The 19,721-nt window shown below is 40.0% G+C and overlaps 3 protein-coding genes across 5 annotated transcripts in view; 1 reads left to right on the top strand and 2 right to left on the bottom strand.

The window, feature by feature from the left end:
* Positions 1–19,721, bottom strand: part of LOC142341527 (eukaryotic translation initiation factor 4E-1A-like) — a 544,656-nt gene that overhangs the window by 259,701 nt on the left and 265,234 nt on the right. The gene's annotated exons all lie outside the window — the stretch shown is intronic.
* The window catches only part of LOC142341529 (persulfide dioxygenase ETHE1, mitochondrial-like), a 520,203-nt gene that overhangs the window by 235,250 nt on the left and 265,232 nt on the right, over positions 1–19,721 (bottom strand). The window lies entirely within an intron of this gene.
* Positions 1–19,721, top strand: part of LOC142340823 (uncharacterized) — a 232,662-nt gene that overhangs the window by 192,950 nt on the left and 19,991 nt on the right. For both annotated transcript variants that reach the window (XM_075391555.1, XM_075391554.1), the window contains one exon: positions 10,417–10,552. In XM_075391555.1, coding sequence (XP_075247670.1) covers positions 10,417–10,552 — 136 coding nt within the window. The remainder of the gene's footprint in view (positions 1–10,416; positions 10,553–19,721) is intronic.

Raw genomic sequence — 19,721 nt, 5'->3', positions numbered from 1 at the left:
GGCGCCTAGAGTGTCAATTTTTTTATCTCTTGACATTTTTTTATAATTTTTAATAGGATTTTGATTTGGTTTTTCGGTATTGTCGCTAGTTTTTGGGTTTTTAACAACTTTTCGATCTTCGGGGTTGCTTATACTGCTCTCGACTGGTTGAACGGATGAAGTAGAGTTAAATATGGTTGGAAAAAATTTATTAACGTGAAAGTTGTAGATTTTTTTTAGATTGTCCAGGAAGCTGTTCTTTTGTTTTCGTTTTGTTTTAAAGATTCTATCGCTTTTTTTCTGATTTCAAGTGTTTGTGCTTGCTTCAATTGTGCTGTTGGCATTGGCGTAATTATTTATTTACCGTCTAGGCATGCGCGTTGCGTCATGATGTATCAAATTATTACAGAACTTTGTTTGACTGCGGATGCGGGACGACGTCCGACGAAGGTCGAAAAGGAGGAGTATCGGGATTTCCAATAATTCCCATTCTTTGAGGTCCGTTGTAAGTAACTAAGCTTGCCAGGGGCGCACCAAAGATGGCCTAGCATAAAGGGCCAAACATCGGGGATTGGTGGAGATTTGCTTGTGTATTAGTGAAAGGTTGGGCAGGACTATTTTTGTGATTAATTCTTGAAGCGAGATGTTCTGGAACTCTGATTACTTCCGTATGTCTAAACGGCGGCCCAATTTATCCCTGGTTTTCAGCTATGAACACTTCTGAATTCTCTGTTTAGGTTGGTGATGTATTCGGTGACGCAGTCATGTCGCCCTTGTATTAATTGGGGAGTTGATGCAGTTGGTGGAGTGAATATCGTCCAAGTTGTAGATAGTTTCGATTGATGTTTGGGGCCTTGATATTGTCGGGCTACTTCGTGAAATTGAATTACATAGGCAGTTTTTTCTGCTTGGTTTGCAAAAAGATGTGTTAGGAGTCAATATGGGGGAATTTTCATTAGTCGGTTGTGCGGATGGCAATTGCTCAGCTTCTCTTCGCCGTGGAAATGGAAGCTGGAAGGCGTCTGGTCAGCATGGGGCATTCGCGCAAAAGAGAAAAAGTCCAGACGGTCAATTTGCTGACCCATGAAATCGGGTTTTTTAGCAGTTTCTGTATTGATGGATCACAGGTGATATTTTTCGAATCAATTATTTCAAGGTCGTTTATTTGATGCTGTGGTTTGATCGGATGTAATCGAATACAAGGTGCAATTTGTGTATGGTTTGTTCCCACTTTGCGGATAAGAGGGTTATAATTGGTCAGGGCTCTCTTAAACCGACATTATCACTAAAATTTGCATTGTAGTTCAGTCATTTCTTTTGATTGTGTATTTAAAAGTGGGTGTAAAAGTGAGCAATAACTTTTAGATCGTAGTGGTTGTGCCCTTGCTTTCCTATCATAGTATTCACGATAATTGTGATACGACGAAAGTAAGTTTTCGTGCTGTTGTTTGAATACATGTTGCATTTTGTTGTGTTGTTCTATGTTGAAGTCGTCTTTTGTTTGTTTGTTTGTAAGTTCTGCGTGTTGAATCGAAGCTCTATGGCACCAAATGGCTCTCTATCGTAAAAAATGATGGTGTGAATCCTATTTAAACATGATACCTAGTATTGTGAGCGTAAGCCGCAGGTAATTTTAACTGTGGCCACTGTTGTGAATTAGGGTTTTCGTAAATTCGAAGATACTTTTTTAAAGGTCCGTGAGCTATTTCTAAGAGTCCACTTTGTGTGTGCTTAACAGAAGCATTCTCAATTTTGGTTTCCAGCATTTGTGCAAGCTCTTTGATTAGGTTGATTGCAAAGACAGAACCTTTGTCACAGAGTATGCTTCGTGGAATGTAGGAGTGTTGAAAGAATAAATCTGTTAAGTGTCTAGTTACAGTGCTGGCGTCGGGGTGCTTCATTGGGATTGCAAACAGGTATTTGGAGAACACATCCATTGCTGAAAAGATGTATTTGTACACTTTGCATTTGGGTAGGGTAGTTTTCCTACAGTTAACCTTTTAAATTGCTGGCGGTATTTTTGTAAGTTGAAATTGAGGTATTTCGATGTTGATGTGCGTTTTCTTCGCAACCTTGTTAGCGTCTCTGTGATATCTTTGTCTTTTCAAAATGCTTTTAAATTGCTGACGGTATTTTTGTAAGTCGAAATTGAGTTATTTCGATGTTGGTGTGCGTTTTCGTCGCAACCTTGTTAGCGTCTCTGTCATATCTTTGCCTTTTCCAATTGCTTTTAAATTGCTGACGGTATTTTTGTAAGTCGAAATTGAGTTATTTCGATGTTGGTGTGCGTTTTCGTCGCAACCTTGTTAGCGTCTCTGTCATATCTTTGTCTTTTCGTTGTTCCTCCTTCATATTGAGCGTTGAGTACTTCTCCGAAAGATCTGGCGAGTCCAGTGGGTTGCTCAGATATAGTGCTTTGAGTTCATTATTCTTTTGTTGTTTACTTAATTGCTTCTGTAAGGATGTTTTCGCCTGTGAGAAGATGGGCTAGCGTTATTATAAAGAATTGTGGTTTTAATGGCTCTTCTAAGCAATGTTTTTCCTCATTGTCATCCGAGTTAGCATTTGTTATTGAGTTTTGTGTTATCATGTGTTAACTGGTTAGCATGTGTTATCTGGTTGTTTGGTTGTGATTTCTATCATCAACATCATGAATTGGCAGTCGTCTTTCAACTGCAGTTTGAATTTAGTTTTGGGATTGACATACATTCGGGAAGGATAATTCGCCGCTGCATTCGCTCATCCTTGTATATGGCCTAAGATGAGGTTAAAACTATTCCGCTTTCTACCATAAGCTTGAGGGAGGGTCTTTGATTGAAAGAACTTTGTTAGGATTTTGTTGTCTGTTAACAATGTAACCGGATATTTTGTTGCTCCCCAGATATTCGCCTCAAATCTTTCTATTGCGTACACTGTTGCCAGAAACTCCTACCTTGATAGCTTCAACTGATTTGGGGTGAAAAGTTTTGATCAGAAAGACACGGGAGCAAAGCTGTTTATTTTCTTTCCTGCTTGGTTCTCAAAACAGGCTTCAATAAGTAGTACATATCCTGCCGCATAATGACTTGCGTCAGCCAGTATTATGTACTGTAGGTTTTTTTGAGCTATGCTTAGAGTACGTGCACAAGACTTTTTGAGCGAAAAGGCAATTTCCTCTAATGCTTTTTCATGCTCGTGTGTTATGATAATTGCGTTGTCGTTTCGGAGCAATGGATAAAATGGGCGAAGCTGATTTGTTAAGTTCGGTATGTAACTCTTAAAGAACTGTACAAATCCGATCAATCGGCGGATTTGCTTAAGGGTTTTCGGCATCTTCAGTTTTTTCAAAAAGTTGTTTACTTTTTCTTTGTTGGGAGTAGAGCCTTGCTGGTTTATTGTGTGGCCCAAGAATTCGATGGTTTTTACGCCAAATTGGCATTTTTCCATTGATAATCGTAATCTTGCATTGCGGACGCTTTAAAAAATCTCTTTCAAGTTTTTTATCAGCTCTTATCCGCTGTAGGCGCCTGCTCCGATGTCGTTAAAGAATGGATAACACTTATCCGTAGCAATACATATTTCCAAATGGTGTCGAAAGCAGGAACTGAAAATTGTTGTTGAACGGCCTAGGCCTTGTGCTAGGCGTTTAAATGCCCAGGTTCGTGAGCCAAAATCAAATGCAAAAAATTTTACACTTAATTCATCAGCCATTCCAATAGATAAACTGGCTTGACTAGCGACGGTGAAATTGTTGTTACTATAATCGTGTCGTAGGATGAAGTTGACTCTTCTCAGGTCAATTGAAAATCTTAACTTTCCGTTTGGTTTTCTTTTGGCAAATATTGGGCTGGAGTATTTTGAGTAGGGCAGCGTTGTTACAATGTCGACGTTTTGCTTAAGTGCTAGCTCTACAAGTAAATCTTCTCGCAAATGAACTAATGTCTGTGGATTGGGAGCATAGATTGGCATATTATTTTCGGGAGTTAATTTTGCCTTGAAGCTGGTCTTCAATCTGATGTCAAAGCGATGTCTGGCAAAGATGTCGTGAATTTCTACAAGGAGGTTTTCCATCTTGTGTTTTTCGTTTTCGCTGAAGATACTTTGGCTCCAATTCAATTTTGTTAAAAGTTCTAGTCATTCTTGTTCAGAACGTTCTGGATCCACTTCTTGTTTCAATTTAAAGTCACAGAGCAAATCGTAAATTCGGCGCTCGATTTTGTTCAACCGCGATGGGTCTTTACACGTTTCAGGAGTTGGAAACCAAAGTTTCTCCTAGTGGTGAGGCTTACTTGCGTTGTTTTTGTGTTTGAATTCAATTAGGTTCTGTAAATTGTTCTGTAGGTCTTCTGACTGTAAAAGAGTTGGTTCAAGTGGAACTAGGTATTCCGCTTGTTCAGGAGTGAGTAATTTAAACGTTGCTACTATTGTTTTTGCAGGTATGGTTATCATATAAGGTTGTACGTTGATTGCTGCAAATGTTGTTAGTCCAATTTCATCAATAAGGCTAGGTGACGATGTAATAAACAGCCCTGTCTTTCCTTCAAACTTGATTGAAAGCTCAGCAACTCCAGTTTTGTTTCTCATTTCTCGGTGATCAGTTAAGTCGCATTGTATCAACTCCTGGCAGTCTGGTGGAATTGTAAGTTTTTTCGCTGTGTACAGGGCGAGAGATTTTTTTGGTGTTCGGCAATTTTGCTTTTTGCCTGTTTTGTTCTGGATCATTTGTAAATGTAGATTTAGATCTTGCGTTATCAGAATTATGTGTTTTGCATCGATGAGGGTGTTAATTATCTCAAAATATGGTAGTCCTAATAATGTGTTTGTCAGATTAGGGGCTATGAGAAACGGTTTGACGTATTCAATATTTGATAGGGTAAATTTTATGACCGCTGTGCTCGATATTTTCACGGGCGATTTAACTGCCAGTGAGACAAAACTTCTGTTGTTCCTGTTTGATCGATACGATGTTACAAAGGCTTAGTTGTTTTTTTGTAATGTTTTGAAACTCATTGCGCTATGGAAAGCTCCAGTATCGAGACAAGCACCGTGTGTGTATTTTTGTATTATAAACGGGATATTGAAAAAAAAGTGTTTTTTTCTGTCGAGACCGCATTCACTCTGTTTTTCCTTTCTTCACAGACGTTATGTAGAAAAACAGTAATCCTTTATTTGTATTTTGTTGGTTAATAAAAATTAAATGAAGTGGCTTTAATTGTTTTTTTGGTACGTCTGGTTGCTCAAGGCTCCATGACTACTCGTCATTTGACACTGCTGATTGCACCCGGGCGGGACAAAATAGTCAATAAAGTTTTCCACTTTTTTGGAATATACTCGACCGTGTTGAAACTGGCTCGTTTTGTTGGTTTTGGTTATTAATGGTATTGTATGGGAGGAACTGTGGTCTGAGATGAGGGTTTATATGCCAACATTTGGCGATCAGGTGACCAGTCTTGTTGCAACCCTTGCATACTGGTCTATTGCGGTAAAACTGTCCTTGATTTGCAAAACGGGGTTGACCGAATAGTGCTGGTGCAGGTGCGCGGTTCTGATTGCAATTTACGAAATTTTGGTTGAAATTTTGTTGATTCCATTTATTGAGAAAGTTTGTATTGGAATGTTTTTGCTGCGTCTTTTTAGATCTGATGTACTGCTTTTTGCTGCTTTGTCCATTTCGTCTGTTTGTTTTTTCATTTCCTTCAATTTCTAAAGAATTTCTGATGTATCTCTCTCTGATTCGTTAGTGCTGGCGGCGCAACTTGGTTGAAGGCTGTGACAACGTCATTTTCTGGCAGAACACTTTCGAGCATCAGTTGTTGTGTATAGTTTTCACAGAGACCGTGAACTGTTGTTGTTTCTGGTTCTTGAAGTAATTTACGTTGATGCTTCTATGGTAGGCCTTTTATTAAGGCATATCTTACTCGTCTTGTTCTTTCGACATTTCGATTTTCTTGCTGTACATGTTGTTCGGGGTTAGCTTCGATATCAGGGAAAGCATATAAAGCTAAGCGTTGTAATTCAGTTAAAAAATCGGCTGGTTGTTCAGTGCCTTGCTGAAATTTAGTGGCACGGAATTGAATCTTGTACAATTGAGTATGATTTGCCGGGTTATATCTCTGGTAGAGCCTTTCAAGTGCCCTTTCAAAGTTTTCTTGTGTCTCTTCCGGCAGCTGTTGATAAAAAGCTAAGGCGCCTCCCGATAAGTTCAAATGCAGGTAGTGATGCTGAATTTCTGCAGAGAATTTACCTATTTCTGGAGATGAAGCTAATTGTCTCGAAAATTTAACAATATTTTCATTGGGAGCTCCAGAAAACTTGGGCAGTAATATGTTAGTCGGTATTCTAAGGGCACTATTTTGAACAACAACAGGAGGGACTTCCTGATTAGCATCTGCAATGCTTTTAATACTGTTTGCTTAGCTCTAATAGATAAAATATCATGAAGACTTGCCTGTGTCTAGTTGTTTGAGTCAGGATGTGTCTTCACTTCTATCTGTGTCTTTGCAACCGCTCTAGGGATCTGCTTGTCTGCTGTATTGAAGAAAGTGAGTTGTTGTTGGTATGGAGAGACCCGTCTTCGTTGATTTCTGTTCTTAATGCTCAGTCTCTTCAATTGTCTGATGACTTCAACGACTGTCACCATGTGATAGCTTTTATTGTAGTGCGCCTATTCTGTCTACTTTTGGTAATTATACTGTGTTAATTACCGTTGCTGCTATTAGGCATTTGCGTATGGGCATCATATGTAGGGGCTATCAATTTGAAGTCGTTAAGAAGTAAGTTATTGTTGCAAGCGTTATGTTAATAAAAGAATAAGTAAGACGCGCAATTTGATGAATTGACAGGCGATTGTGCTTCTTTTATTTCTTCAGACTATAATTAATGAGATGTTAAGATGAGACAATACAATTTATTCAAAGGAGTATAGGGGATGAGTTCCTTTACAGTATTTATCAGTGACAAAGAGAGACTAGTTATCGAACAATTTTGTCAGTGATAAACATAAAAAATATGGAGTTAAGTTGAAGGCAATATCGAGTAGTATCCTTCTCTAATTCCCTTAGCGTGCATGTCTTCTTCTGTAGTATTTTTACTACATTCAACTAAAATATAGAAGTTATTCAGTTCCTATTTTCTTTCTATATATACACTCACATTTTATACACACACACAAACACACACACACATATATATATATATATTTATATATATATATATATATATATATATATATATATATATGTTTATATCTTTATATATATATATATATATATATATATATATATATATATGTATATATAGTATATATATATATATATATATATATATATATATATGAAAATACATTTATTTACGTATATATATATATACATACATTCAGATGTCTATGAATAAATATATATATATATATATATATAATATATATTATATATATATATATGCTGCAGACATCTTTAGTCAACTCAACAATGTTTGACGTTAAATGAGCATGCTCGAGCTGAAACATCAGCAGCAGGATTTGACAACAGGCGAAGTACGCTTTGTTGTTGAATTTTTCTCCTTTTTAATTTTTTTGTCTGACGAACTGTTGTTATGAATAAGACTACATTGACTGATTGGGAAACTTTTGATGCAATAAACTGATATAGCAAATAAACTACACATAATGAAAAATGCTGGAAATAAGTTGTCCCTCTGTTACACGAGTGTCCAAGCTGAAATCGTTTCCCTCTCCGTGGACATCCAAGAAGCAACTTATACATCAAAAGCCACTGTAGCTATCTGAAATAAAAATCTTAATAAACAACATTGATGGCGTAACGAATTGAATACAAAGATTCTAGGATATAAGCAACATCGTGTCTTTCCTACTGTAGCTTTTCACAATGGTTTACCCCACAATGATATATTTTTTTTAAATATTATGCCTCGGTGTGGACATTGATTTATAAAAAGGACACAAAAAGTGGTCCAACCAAATCATTCTATATTTTTAACCACATTGTCATGTTCGACTTTTTACTGGACCCAAATTCCTCACGTTGGACTTATGCTTGACCCAAAATATAAAGCTCAACTTTCGAGGAAACCAATTAAAAACGCAGGACTTGAGATCGACCAAGATCATCTGCTTGACTTGAGCTGGACCCAATTCATCTGCTCAACTTTTCCTCGACTTAAAAAATTGAGTTTAAGAAATGAATCGGACTATTGTCAAATCGTGAGTTGAGCTACAGTGTTTTCATGAGACTGCACTTTGGTTCGAAAACTATGCATGCAACATTATGCTAACTGCTGATTATAAGGCAGTCAGCATGTGAGCTCTTTCATCTTTTGCACTTTTGCGAAGCCAAATATAAGTAAAAAAAAATCTGCATTGGCATTTTTTTTAAAAAAAGTTACTTCATAACAGTGAAAGCGAAAAAACTGAAAAATGTCACCTCCTCACCATAACCAATAGGAAGAAGACCATTACAATAAAGGTACCTCGTTTCATTCAATAAGGTGAGGTGACAATGGACCCCATCAAAGATAACTGGCCCTACCGACGGGTTCTCAGTTGCTGGACAATTAAAAGTATATTTTTCACCCGTGAAAAGACCTTGCTAAAGGTTTTTTAAAGGTTTTTTATTCATCAATGAAAAGATTTTTTTACTCATCTTGGAGGAAGGAACCCGACTTTGTTATTTTTGGTCAATTAAGGACCTCCCCCTAGATTATGTTTGAGTATTTGGTGTAAGGGAAAAGAATTTAAAGCTGATAGAAAAACCAGCAAAGTGTGCCCAAATTCAAATTTTTTCTTTAAAAAATGTGAAAAATACGCTGAAATGCACCCATATCTCGAAAATTTCAGCTCAAATATCTGCAAAAAAATGCGTTGAAATATGCGTTGAGAACTGTTGCTTCTTCAAAAAACTGGTGTTGAGGTAGACTCTCGCACCTTGCACCTTGCTCTCCTGTGAGGTAGCCATTACTAAATCCAAAGCATCCTTGCGTCTTTACCGTTTAATTTGATTTTGTATTTTGTATTTTGTAAGAAATGCACTGAAATCAAGTAAAAACTACGTTGAAATTGTTGCGCATTTCTTAAATAAAATTAGTACACCCCAGCGCTTTTCCTACAAAACGGTAAATCTCATGCTAAAAAAAATTGTACAAAATTCAGGAATCCTTGCCAAAAAGCATTGAAGTTCATTGAATTCAATTAGTTTGAATGCAATTCGTACAAAGTTTCAAAGCAATTTAACGTATTATTATGTAAGATCTTTTCGCCAAAAATAGAGGAAAATTAGTACATTTCAGCAAAGTTTAAAGCCTTCTGCGCATTTCTGTGTAATTTTAGAATACTCAGCGCATTTCTTACAGTATAATGTGCTGAGAAAGCAATGACTTCTTGACCCGGTTGGGGGTAAAAAGTGGCACTCAGGTCCGTAATGTCATCGCTAAAATGACTGTGTTATGACAAAAATTCACCCTGTGTTGAAATTACCTCCCCTCCCCTGAAAACCCCCAACCTGATGTAAGATTAGGGGTTAATTGTCTATGAAGAGGGGGAGGTAAAACGATGTAAGACTAGGAGGCATTGGGGGTAGTGGGGTAATGTTTAGATTTGACCTTTCAAAAATTACAACCCATAAAGATAGAAGATTGGGGGAATAATTTTAGGGTGTAAAATGATTTAAGATTAGAGGGTATTTAGGGAGTTATGGGGAGGTAAGGGGGGATATTTAGATTTTACCCCAAAAATTATCCCCCAAAAAGATGTAAGATTAGGAGATAACTTTAGGGAGGTAAAACAATGTAAGATAAGGGGTAATGGAGATGTAAGATAAGGCGTTTACGCGGATTAATGGGGCAATTTGTAGACTACACCTCACAAAATTAGCCCCTTAAAATGATATTAGATTAAGAGGTTATTTTAGAGGGGTAAAATGATGTAAGAGTGAGGGGGTGAAAAGTTTAATTCATATAAATAGGATTGCGTGTAATGGCCAAGCATCGGTGGTCTGAGGTCTAAGGCGAACTGGCTCAGGGGAAGAGGTTGTGGGGCAAGGCTGTCAGTCTGCGACTATGGGGGTATGACGGTGTAGAAGGGGGCTGCCAAGGGGGGTAAAGGGATGTAAGAATGAGGGGGTAATGAACCCTTACCCCCTAATCTTGCCTTATTTTACCACCCCCACCCCTTTCCCCCCTACTCTTGCGTCGGTTCACCCCCATTACTCCCGTACTCTGGTGTCGTTTTACCTCTGAAAATTATGAGGTTAAAACCAGCATGTGAGCAAAGCGAGCAAAAATGTGAAAGCAGTATGAAAACATCTGCATGAGCATAGCCAACTTTTTCCTGGATGGTTCTGACCTGTAAACGCACAACCAGACATAAGTTTAGTTAATGGTGCTGATCCCTTCTTACGCCTCGGAAAGAATGGGACAGATCGAGAACTTCTGCTTTTCTTTTTCTAGTAATCACAGAAGTGTCAATCAAAACAGATTCCAGCGATGTTTCCCAACTTAGTTTTGGGTTGTGGAGAGATGAAGACAGAAGTGGGTCTGGATTCTGTGAAATAGGCGTGCTCCACAACGGAGATGAAAATGAAGGGTAATTAAAACATTGCACTCACGTGCACATTTTAAAAAGCCGAAAGTCTGCAGTGCCAGAAGTCAAAAAGCCAGAAGTTGCTACTTAGCCAGAAGCTGAATTTTGTTTGACTTCCGTCACTTTAAAACGTGCGCGTTTCGTGTTTTAAGGATGGTTAAGTGATTCTGCAGAAGTCACTTTGAAATTTTGACCCAATATCTCGAACCGCTTCGCGGTATTCGATAACCGCCAGAAGTTCTCAGTGACTTCAAGCAGAGTATTCTAACCATTACTTCATATCTATTTGGTTTAGGTCTAAGTACAATGGGCTTGAATGTTTTGACGGCCCAATAGTGTTGGTCTACACATGAGTAAACTGAAAACTCGACTGTGTGAAAGGCTTATCATACAGTGTATAGAACACCGTGCAATCCTTATTTGTGAAGGTATAAAGACAACAAGGGTATAGCCAATTTGCAGTCCTTTCTGGAAAAATTTAGTTTTTGGAGGTAGAACTCTTATCAAATTTAGAAGGAATCAAAAACCTTAAAAGTTAGTGCTTGACTGAACTGATGTAAAATTTAAAAAACATTAAACCGAGATTTCAGATTTTTTTCGAATAGATCAGGCGATCTGGTAACTAGAGAAAGGTTTGGCAGGTGCCTTTTTTAATGATAGAGTGCACAGACACTAGACCTCGACTGGTTCAAGTCTCTCAATATTTTGATATATTCTAACCACAAATTGCATGTTACTTGGTATAAACCCGGGTCGAGGTTTCACCACCATTCAACGCAAACTTATGTAAGATAAGCTGTGCATGCGGTGGAAAATTTTTTTTGCCTGTTAGCGGTGAAGTTACATATATTCACCGCTGAATTTAGCGGTGAAATTACATAAATTCACCGCTTTGAAAAAAAGTGTCCAAAGTATGTAAGATAAGCGATGAATGAGATGAAATGACATAAATTCACCGCTTAACTTAGTGGTGAACTAACGTCAATTCACCGCTCAAAAAAAATTGTGTGAGAACAGCACTGAATGCGGTCAAATTACATAAATTCACAGCTTAACCTATTGGTGAAATGACATAAACTCACCGCTTAGAAAAGGTGTAAAAATTGTGTGAGATCAGCAGTGAATGCGATGAAATCACACAATTTCACCGCTTAAAATTTGGTGAAATATCATGAAGTCAGCGCTTAGAAAACACATGGAAATGTCTTTTTGTCTTTTGTCCAACGAAAATAGGATAATTTTATTTAAAAAAGCTCGGAAAATTTACCCAAAAATAATCAAACATCTTTTGAAACTGTTTTTAAACAGTGAATTTAATCAATTTCACCATTAAGTGGTGAACTTACAAAAAATCACCACATTTCAACGTTAAAATTGTAATTACACCAATAATCTTTTAAAATTTCAACGCGTATGTTTTACAAAGAGCAGAGGGATTTTGATTTAAATTCAAAACAAATATGCTAGATGGTAGTGAGAAGTGGCGCAGTGGAAGAAGAAGTGGCTGACAACCATGGGGTGAGAGGTTTGAATCCGTGCAAGGACATTAACTTGTAGTAAGAGTTGATATGTGAAGCATTTTTGTAAGTTCACCGCTTACTCTAGCGATGAACTTACATAATTTTACCGCATTCACCGTATTTCACCGCAAAATTATGTACAAAATTTCCGCTGAATAAAAAACAACTTTTCAACGCTTGCTTATCTTACATATATTGTCATTTTTTCTCGACCCGGGAGGGTACTCTTACAAGTTTGTTTCGTTCTGCAAGCTGAAAAGCAAGCTGAAAAGCAAGCCAGCCCAACTTACGAACCAAATTCAAGTAAACAGAAAACATTTGAGATAGCTGTATTATGAATGGTCTCAGATGGCCCAAAGTTCTTGGCCATAACAAGATATCTACTCGTGTCGAGTTAATTTTTACCCTAAAAGATGTCAGATTAGGGGGTAATCGGGGGATTTTTTAGCCAATTCCCCTCAAAATTTATACATTATTTTGTGGGGAATGAGGGGGGGGGGGGGGTAATTTAATGCAAGAGTGGGTTGTAATGGGGGTAAATTTGGTGGGTAAATTGGTGCAAGAGCAGGGGGCAACGGGGGGGGGGGGGGTTAAAATGATGCAAGAGTTGGTAGGGTAATTATCTCACGTGGCCGTCCTAAACTTACATTGTTTTAGCCCCCATACTTGAAGATTGGCGATCTCGAATATGCAAACTCTGTACCCTGCGCCGGTTCTCCTTAGCCTCTCAACCATCAATGCTTGACCAATTCTTGACGTTCCATCTATACAAATCTACTCCCCATAATCTACCCCCACCCCCCTGAAATTACCCCCTAATCTTACATCTTTTTAGATGTTAATGATTTTTGAACTGGGTAATCTTACAAAATCTTACATCTTTTTGGGGGGCTATTTTTTGGGGACAAAATCTAAAAATTCTATTCCCCCTCCCTCCCCTCCATTACCCCTGCCCCGTTACCCCCTAATCTTACATCGTTTTACCCCCAATAAACAATTAGCCCTGCCCGTACATCAGTTTGGGGGCGGGGTAATTTCAAAAAAATTATTTAAAAAAACTTTTCTTATTTTCTCTCATACAATGTAATATATTATAAAATGCAAATGTTATGCACAGTCTTGATTGTAATGTATAACGATGTATTACATTTGATAGATGTTAGGTAACACATTTTCAGCTTGCTTTTAGTTCGGTTCACTTTAACTTCGACTTTATTTAGGTTCATCAAGCAAGTTATGTAAACCAAAGCAGAATTGTTTTAGCACTGCTGGACGCGTCATTGGTCTTCTTGGGTAAAAGTTTTAAGTCCTTTCAAGTGCTTTCTAGATTAAGAAATAATGATTAATTTGATCAATGACGTGTATTTTTTTAACTGCTCAGTGAATCGAAACCTGATAAACCTTTATAAGACATGCGCGATCTTGATATCTGTTGAAAAACTTGAAACATCATCCAGGGAACTTGAAATGCCAACATTGCGTGGTAAATTTTTATAAGATCTTTGTAGAATTTTAACAAGATAAACCCAAAACGTTCTGACAGCTCCTAACAAAATCTTTACAAGTTTTCATAACATTTTTTTCATCATTTCTGAACGCTGCTCGATGTTGTAGGATTGAATAATAGACGCAATTTGGGACTGAATAATTGCTGCATAGCCTCAAATGCTTATAACAAAAGAAATATATCTGAGTCAAGCGCTTTTAACAAAAGAAAAATATCTGTTTTAAGGGAAGAAAGAAAAGAATGTAAATTCAGTCTATTAGTATTGCATGCAAGCGGCGGTAATAAGTCGAGTCTAAATAAGTATAAACACTACAAATGGAAGTTTAGAGTAAAAGTTCAGGGTCATGCCCACTCTCGTAACGTTACCCCCACTAGTATTCCCAGGCGTAGTCCCACCGCTGGCGCTCCCCCCACTCGTCGTAGTAGAAGTCGTCTCCGGCCTCCGTCTAGGCGACCTCGACCGCGATCTTCTGACACTCCTCTTGGTTGCTTGCGGCCGCTGGACCGGGGGGACCGTAAACTGGGTGATTCGGCGGTTTTGCTCCGCTGAAGAGGCGACAGTCTCCACTGTGTTTGTCGATGGGGCTGTCGTCGCGCTACTTACTGGGGTTTCCGAGTCTCCGGAGCTGGAGCTTGATAATGATAAATTGTGAGCTTTTCGAGCTGTTTAAGGCATATGGAAAAGTAGGATAAAAGGAGGACTCTGAAGAATTCAAAATCACTTGTTTCGCACTTTTTGGAGCTTCAACAACGGACTTGGCCCTCTCTCCAGCTACCCTCTCCAAAAGACTTCAATTCAGCCTTCTAGCTGCAACTCTTTTTTTCTTCCTAGTCCAGTAGCCAACAGCAGAAGTGAGGTTGCACCCTTGCAGAGGAGAAGCACAGGAACCTGGGAGAATACCAGAAGAGCATGAGGCTCAGCAGAAGAACCTGCTCCCTAGAACGTGTTTGAGCGCGCGATAGGCAATCTTACAGTGGTGTTCCCAGAGAGGCAAGCTACTGTTAGGAAGAAGAAACCGAGTTTCAGCTTCAGATGGCACAACCGGGAGCTGAAGCGGGAGGAGGTGGCGGCGCTGCAGTGGCTCCAGCGGTAGGAGGCCCCCAAGCCCAAGTACCCAGCAAGTTCCCGTCGAAGTTCTCCAACTCTTTCGAACGTTGGGCGAGATACTTCCATGCTGTCTGTCAAGCGAATGGGTGGAATGACGCTCAGTCAAGAGGAATTCTGCCAACCTGCTTGAGTGGTCATTCAATTGACGAGTACTACATACTCCCGGCGTAGTTCCTGTTACACGAAGCAGGACACCCAGCACTAACACTCCAGATTCATCTTAATGAGTTGAGGAACAAGATCGGAAACTACTCAAACCTTAGGGCGGCCAGGGCAGAGTTCAAGAGTCTGCAACAAAGAGAGTCTGAGAAGATTTTGGACTTCTACCGACGAGTGAGGAAAGTTGGTGAATCGGCCAATGCGGCTCTAGCGGCAGATGCAAGGGACTTGGCTGCGAAAGAGACCGTGATAGAAGGATTGGTGGACCCAGACGTGAGGGGCACCTACTGCGGGAGGAACCCGCAACGCTGAATGCAGCATACCAGAGAGCACTAAATCTAGAAGCAGTTACCAAGGTTGAAGCTCAGAGGTGCCGCCGCCGTGGTGTTGGTGTACGATATGTGGACGTTGAGGGCACAAACTTGGGAAACAGTACTGCTCTAGATTCGATTCAATCTTCGCTTGTGCAGTCCCCTAAGATGCAGGAGGAAATGATGCAGGACAAGAAGAATGGTTTCCAGGCAATGAAACCTCAGCAACCAGAAAGGAGCGAAAGGGCAACGCAAGACATTGAGTGCTATGCGTGCCATGAGAAAGGGCACTATTCTCGAAACTGCCCAAATAAGAAGGAACATTTAAACGAGGATCGGCCGGGGTGAGAACATAATCCACCCAGGACTGCTCCGGCCAATAATGTGTCACCCGTTTTCGTCCTAAAACGACCCGGATCCTCGAAAGCAACGTCAGTGGGAGGAAGTAGCGGCCCATCGATACTAGTGAATGCCGATATTGGTGGAGCTGAAAGAAGAGCTGTAGTGGACACCGGCAGTGGGGTAAACCTCATGTCCAAGGAGATAGCAGAACAGTACCCCGTGCCACTACAGCAGTATGACGGGACAGTGTACCATGCGGAGGGCAAGCAGCTCCGACTCCTGGGTAAAAAGACCTTGCCAGATTGCATGGGCGGCAAGTTTGTGTGCGATGCAGACTATTTGGTAGCCCCGATGCTGCCAGTGGACATCATTCTTGGCACAGCTTTCCTTGAGCCCAATCGATGTTCGATCGACTTCCACAAGAGTCAATTTTCACCGGTAATACTGAATCGAGTGCTGTGGCATTTGACTCTGTATTCAAGACCGAAGTGATTGCCAACGCTATCGATCACGGGCCAGGTGAGATGAGCGGCTTCGAAGGGGGATTTTTGATAGCCAGATGCCTAAACGAAATAGAAATAGCACCCCACGGGAGACTATTTGTGGAGATCGAGATCTCGGAGAGCGGGGTAAACATGTCTCAAGGAAACTTTCTGGTCTCGGAAATGAACTGACCCAAGAAGTCATTACTGGCTATTTCTGCAATTTACTCATGTGATGTCGGGGACCAAGGCAAAACAGTCATTGAAAACCATGCAGAAACACGTTTGAAGATCGAAACGGGTGCCCTAATCGCCAAAGTTAGGAAAACTGCATGGCCAAAGAACCGAGAGGAGCTAGAAGACACTAACAGGCTCTTCGAGCAATTTTACGAATTCTAGAGTCCCACCCCCAATCGGTTAGCGTACGAAAACCGTGATTAAGTTTCTGAACATCGCCGCATAATGCCAATGGTGAAACTGATGCCCATTTCGCCCGAAACAGAGAAAAAATTAGTAGAAAATGACAACGCACTTAGACTCCGTTTCAAATTATTCGGAAAACGATCAGGGGCAGTTTGTCATTGGGACAAGGGGTTTAATACATGTTATTACATTAACCCTTGGTTTCAGCAGGGAGAGAAAGTACTGTACACAGATCATTGGTGCTTGTTTTCAAACCTTCGAACCAATGCCGAACGATACCACACAATGGAGCTCAGAATTGATGAGAAGGACCTTAAGCTCTTTGGATTAAACATGGAGATCGTATACGATTTCATCAACAGAAGATTTCATCAACGGAGGCACTCCTTGCGAACGCAAAAGGGGCCAACATCCAACAGAAAAACGTAGTGGAGCAGATTGTCTACAATTTTAGAGCCAATTTTGCAAAAGATGACAATGAGTTGGGTCTGACCAACCTAATTGAGCAGAACAATGACACCAGCGACAGCGCTCCAATCAAGCTACCGGCTTACAAGACCACCCCGGCTAAGCTGGCAGATATTAAGAAACAAGTGCAGCAGATGCTCGATTTGGACATCATCCAACCGTCAAAAAGCGATTGGAGTGCTCCAGTAGTCTTAGTGGGAAAGAAGGATGGCACTTCACGTTTCTGTGTAGGTTTCCGCAAACTCAACGCGATCACCAAAAAGGACGCATTTCCATTGCCATTAATTCATCAGATCTTGGATTGCTTGGAAGGAGCCCAATTTTACAGCTCCTTAGACCTAGCAGCGGGCTACTGGCAAGTACCAATCACTGAGAGTGCTAGTCCGAAAACAGTCTTCTCAACGCCAGATGGGTTTCACTATGAGTACAAGCGGCTACCCTTCGGACTGTGCAATGCGCCTGCAATTTTCCAGCGCCTCATGAATCAATTGTTCGAAAAAGAGTTGTATGATTTGTGACCATCTTTCTTGATGATGTCCTCATCTACAGCCAGAACCTTGAAGAGCACCTACAACACCTCAAAAGTGTCATGGAGAGACTAGCGTCAGCCGGATTGAAACTGAAGCCCTCGAATTGCAAGCTCATTCAAACAGCAGTGTCTTACCTTGGATATCACATTGCAGCGGATGGAATATGGCCAGATGAGGGGAAACTGAACGCCCTAACGGCCTGAACCCACTAATACAAGGGAGGTACGGTCATTTGTTGGCTTTTGTAGCTACTACAGACGATTTGTTAAAGACTTTGCGGGTATGGCGAAGCCCCTACATGAGCTTAGAAAATCTAAAGAACAGACTCATCGAAGCACCATTTTTGAGCCATCCAATTTACGACCGACCTTTTGTTTTCGACACTGACGCTAGTAACAAAAGCATTGCGGCTGTTCTATCGAATCTAGACTGCAATATGTAGAATCCAATTGCTTTCGCTAGTCGCGTGCTGACTCGAACAGAAGTAAACTACAGAACAACGAAAAGGTAAGCGTTGGCGGTTGTTCAAGCAGTAAAGTGATTCCGCTCCAATTTGCTGGGTATCCCCTTTATACTTCGGACAGACCATGCAACTTTACGATGGCTCTTTCGTCATAATGCTGACGGAATAACATATAGAATGATCGAGGTGTTGCAAGAGTTTGACTTCCAAGTAGTTCACCGGCCTGGTGAGAAACATGGCAATGCAGACGCTATTTCTTGGCAAACAACAAGGGAACCTGAGTGGCAGGAGGGCGAGGAGGAGCACTGAATGCGGTCAAATTACATAAATTCACAGCTTAACCTATTGGTGAAATGACATAAACTCACCGCTTAGAAAAGGTGTAAAAATTGTGTGAGATCAGCAGTGAATGCGATGAAATCACACAATTTCACCGCTTAAAATTTGGTGAAATATCATGAAGTCAGCGCTTAGAAAACACATGGAAATGTCTTTTTGTCTTTTGTCCAACGAAAATAGGATAATTTTATTTAAAAAAGCTCGGAAAATTTACCCAAAAATAATCAAACATCTTTTGAAACTGTTTTTAAACAGTGAATTTAATCAATTTCACCATTAAGTGGTGAACTTACAAAAAATCACCACATTTCAACGTTAAAATTGTAATTACACCAATAATCTTTTAAAATTTCAACGCGTATGTTTTACAAAGAGCAGAGGGATTTTGATTTAAATTCAAAACAAATATGCTAGATGGTAGTGAGAAGTGGCGCAGTGGAAGAAGAAGTGGCTGACAACCATGGGGTGAGAGGTTTGAATCCGTGCAAGGACATTAACTTGTAGTAAGAGTTGATATGTGAAGCATTTTTGTAAGTTCACCGCTTACTCTAGCGATGAACTTACATAATTTTACCGCATTCACCGTATTTCACCGCAAAATTATGTACAAAATTTCCGCTGAATAAAAAACAACTTTTCAACGCTTGCTTATCTTACATATATTGTCATTTTTTCTCGACCCGGGAGGGTACTCTTACAAGTTTGTTTCGTTCTGCAAGCTGAAAAGCAAGCTGAAAAGCAAGCCAGCCCAACTTACGAACCAAATTCAAGTAAACAGAAAACATTTGAGATAGCTGTATTATGAATGGTCTCAGATGGCCCAAAGTTCTTGGCCATAACAAGATATCTACTCGTGTCGAGTTAATTTTTACCCTAAAAGATGTCAGATTAGGGGGTAATCGGGGGATTTTTTAGCCAATTCCCCTCAAAATTTATACATTATTTTGTGGGGAATGAGGGGGGGGGGGGTAATTTAATGCAAGAGTGGGTTGTAATGGGGGTAAATTTGGTGGGTAAATTGGTGCAAGAGCAGGGGGCAACGGGGGGGGGGGTTAAAATGATGCAAGAGTTGGTAGGGTAATTATCTCACGTGGCCGTCCTAAACTTACATTGTTTTAGCCCCCATACTTGAAGATTGGCGATCTCGAATATGCAAACTCTGTACCCTGCGCCGGTTCTCCTTAGCCTCTCAACCATCAATGCTTGACCAATTCTTGACGTTCCATCTATACAAATCTACTCCCCATAATCTACCCCCACCCCCCTGAAATTACCCCCTAATCTTACATCTTTTTAGATGTTAATGATTTTTGAACTGGGTAATCTTACAAAATCTTACATCTTTTTGGGGGGCTATTTTTTGGGGACAAAATCTAAAAATTCTATTCCCCCTCCCTCCCCTCCATTACCCCTGCCCCGTTACCCCCTAATCTTACATCGTTTTACCCCCAATAAACAATTAGCCCTGCCCGTACATCAGTTTGGGGGCGGGGTAATTTCAAAAAAATTATTTAAAAAAA

The sequence above is a fragment of the Convolutriloba macropyga genome, chromosome 6 (assembly GCF_964194025.1).
Source record: "Convolutriloba macropyga chromosome 6, txConMacr16.3, whole genome shotgun sequence".
Lineage (NCBI taxonomy): Eukaryota > Metazoa > Xenacoelomorpha > Acoela > Convolutidae > Convolutriloba > Convolutriloba macropyga.
This window is presented reverse-complemented; position numbering and strand designations above follow the sequence as displayed.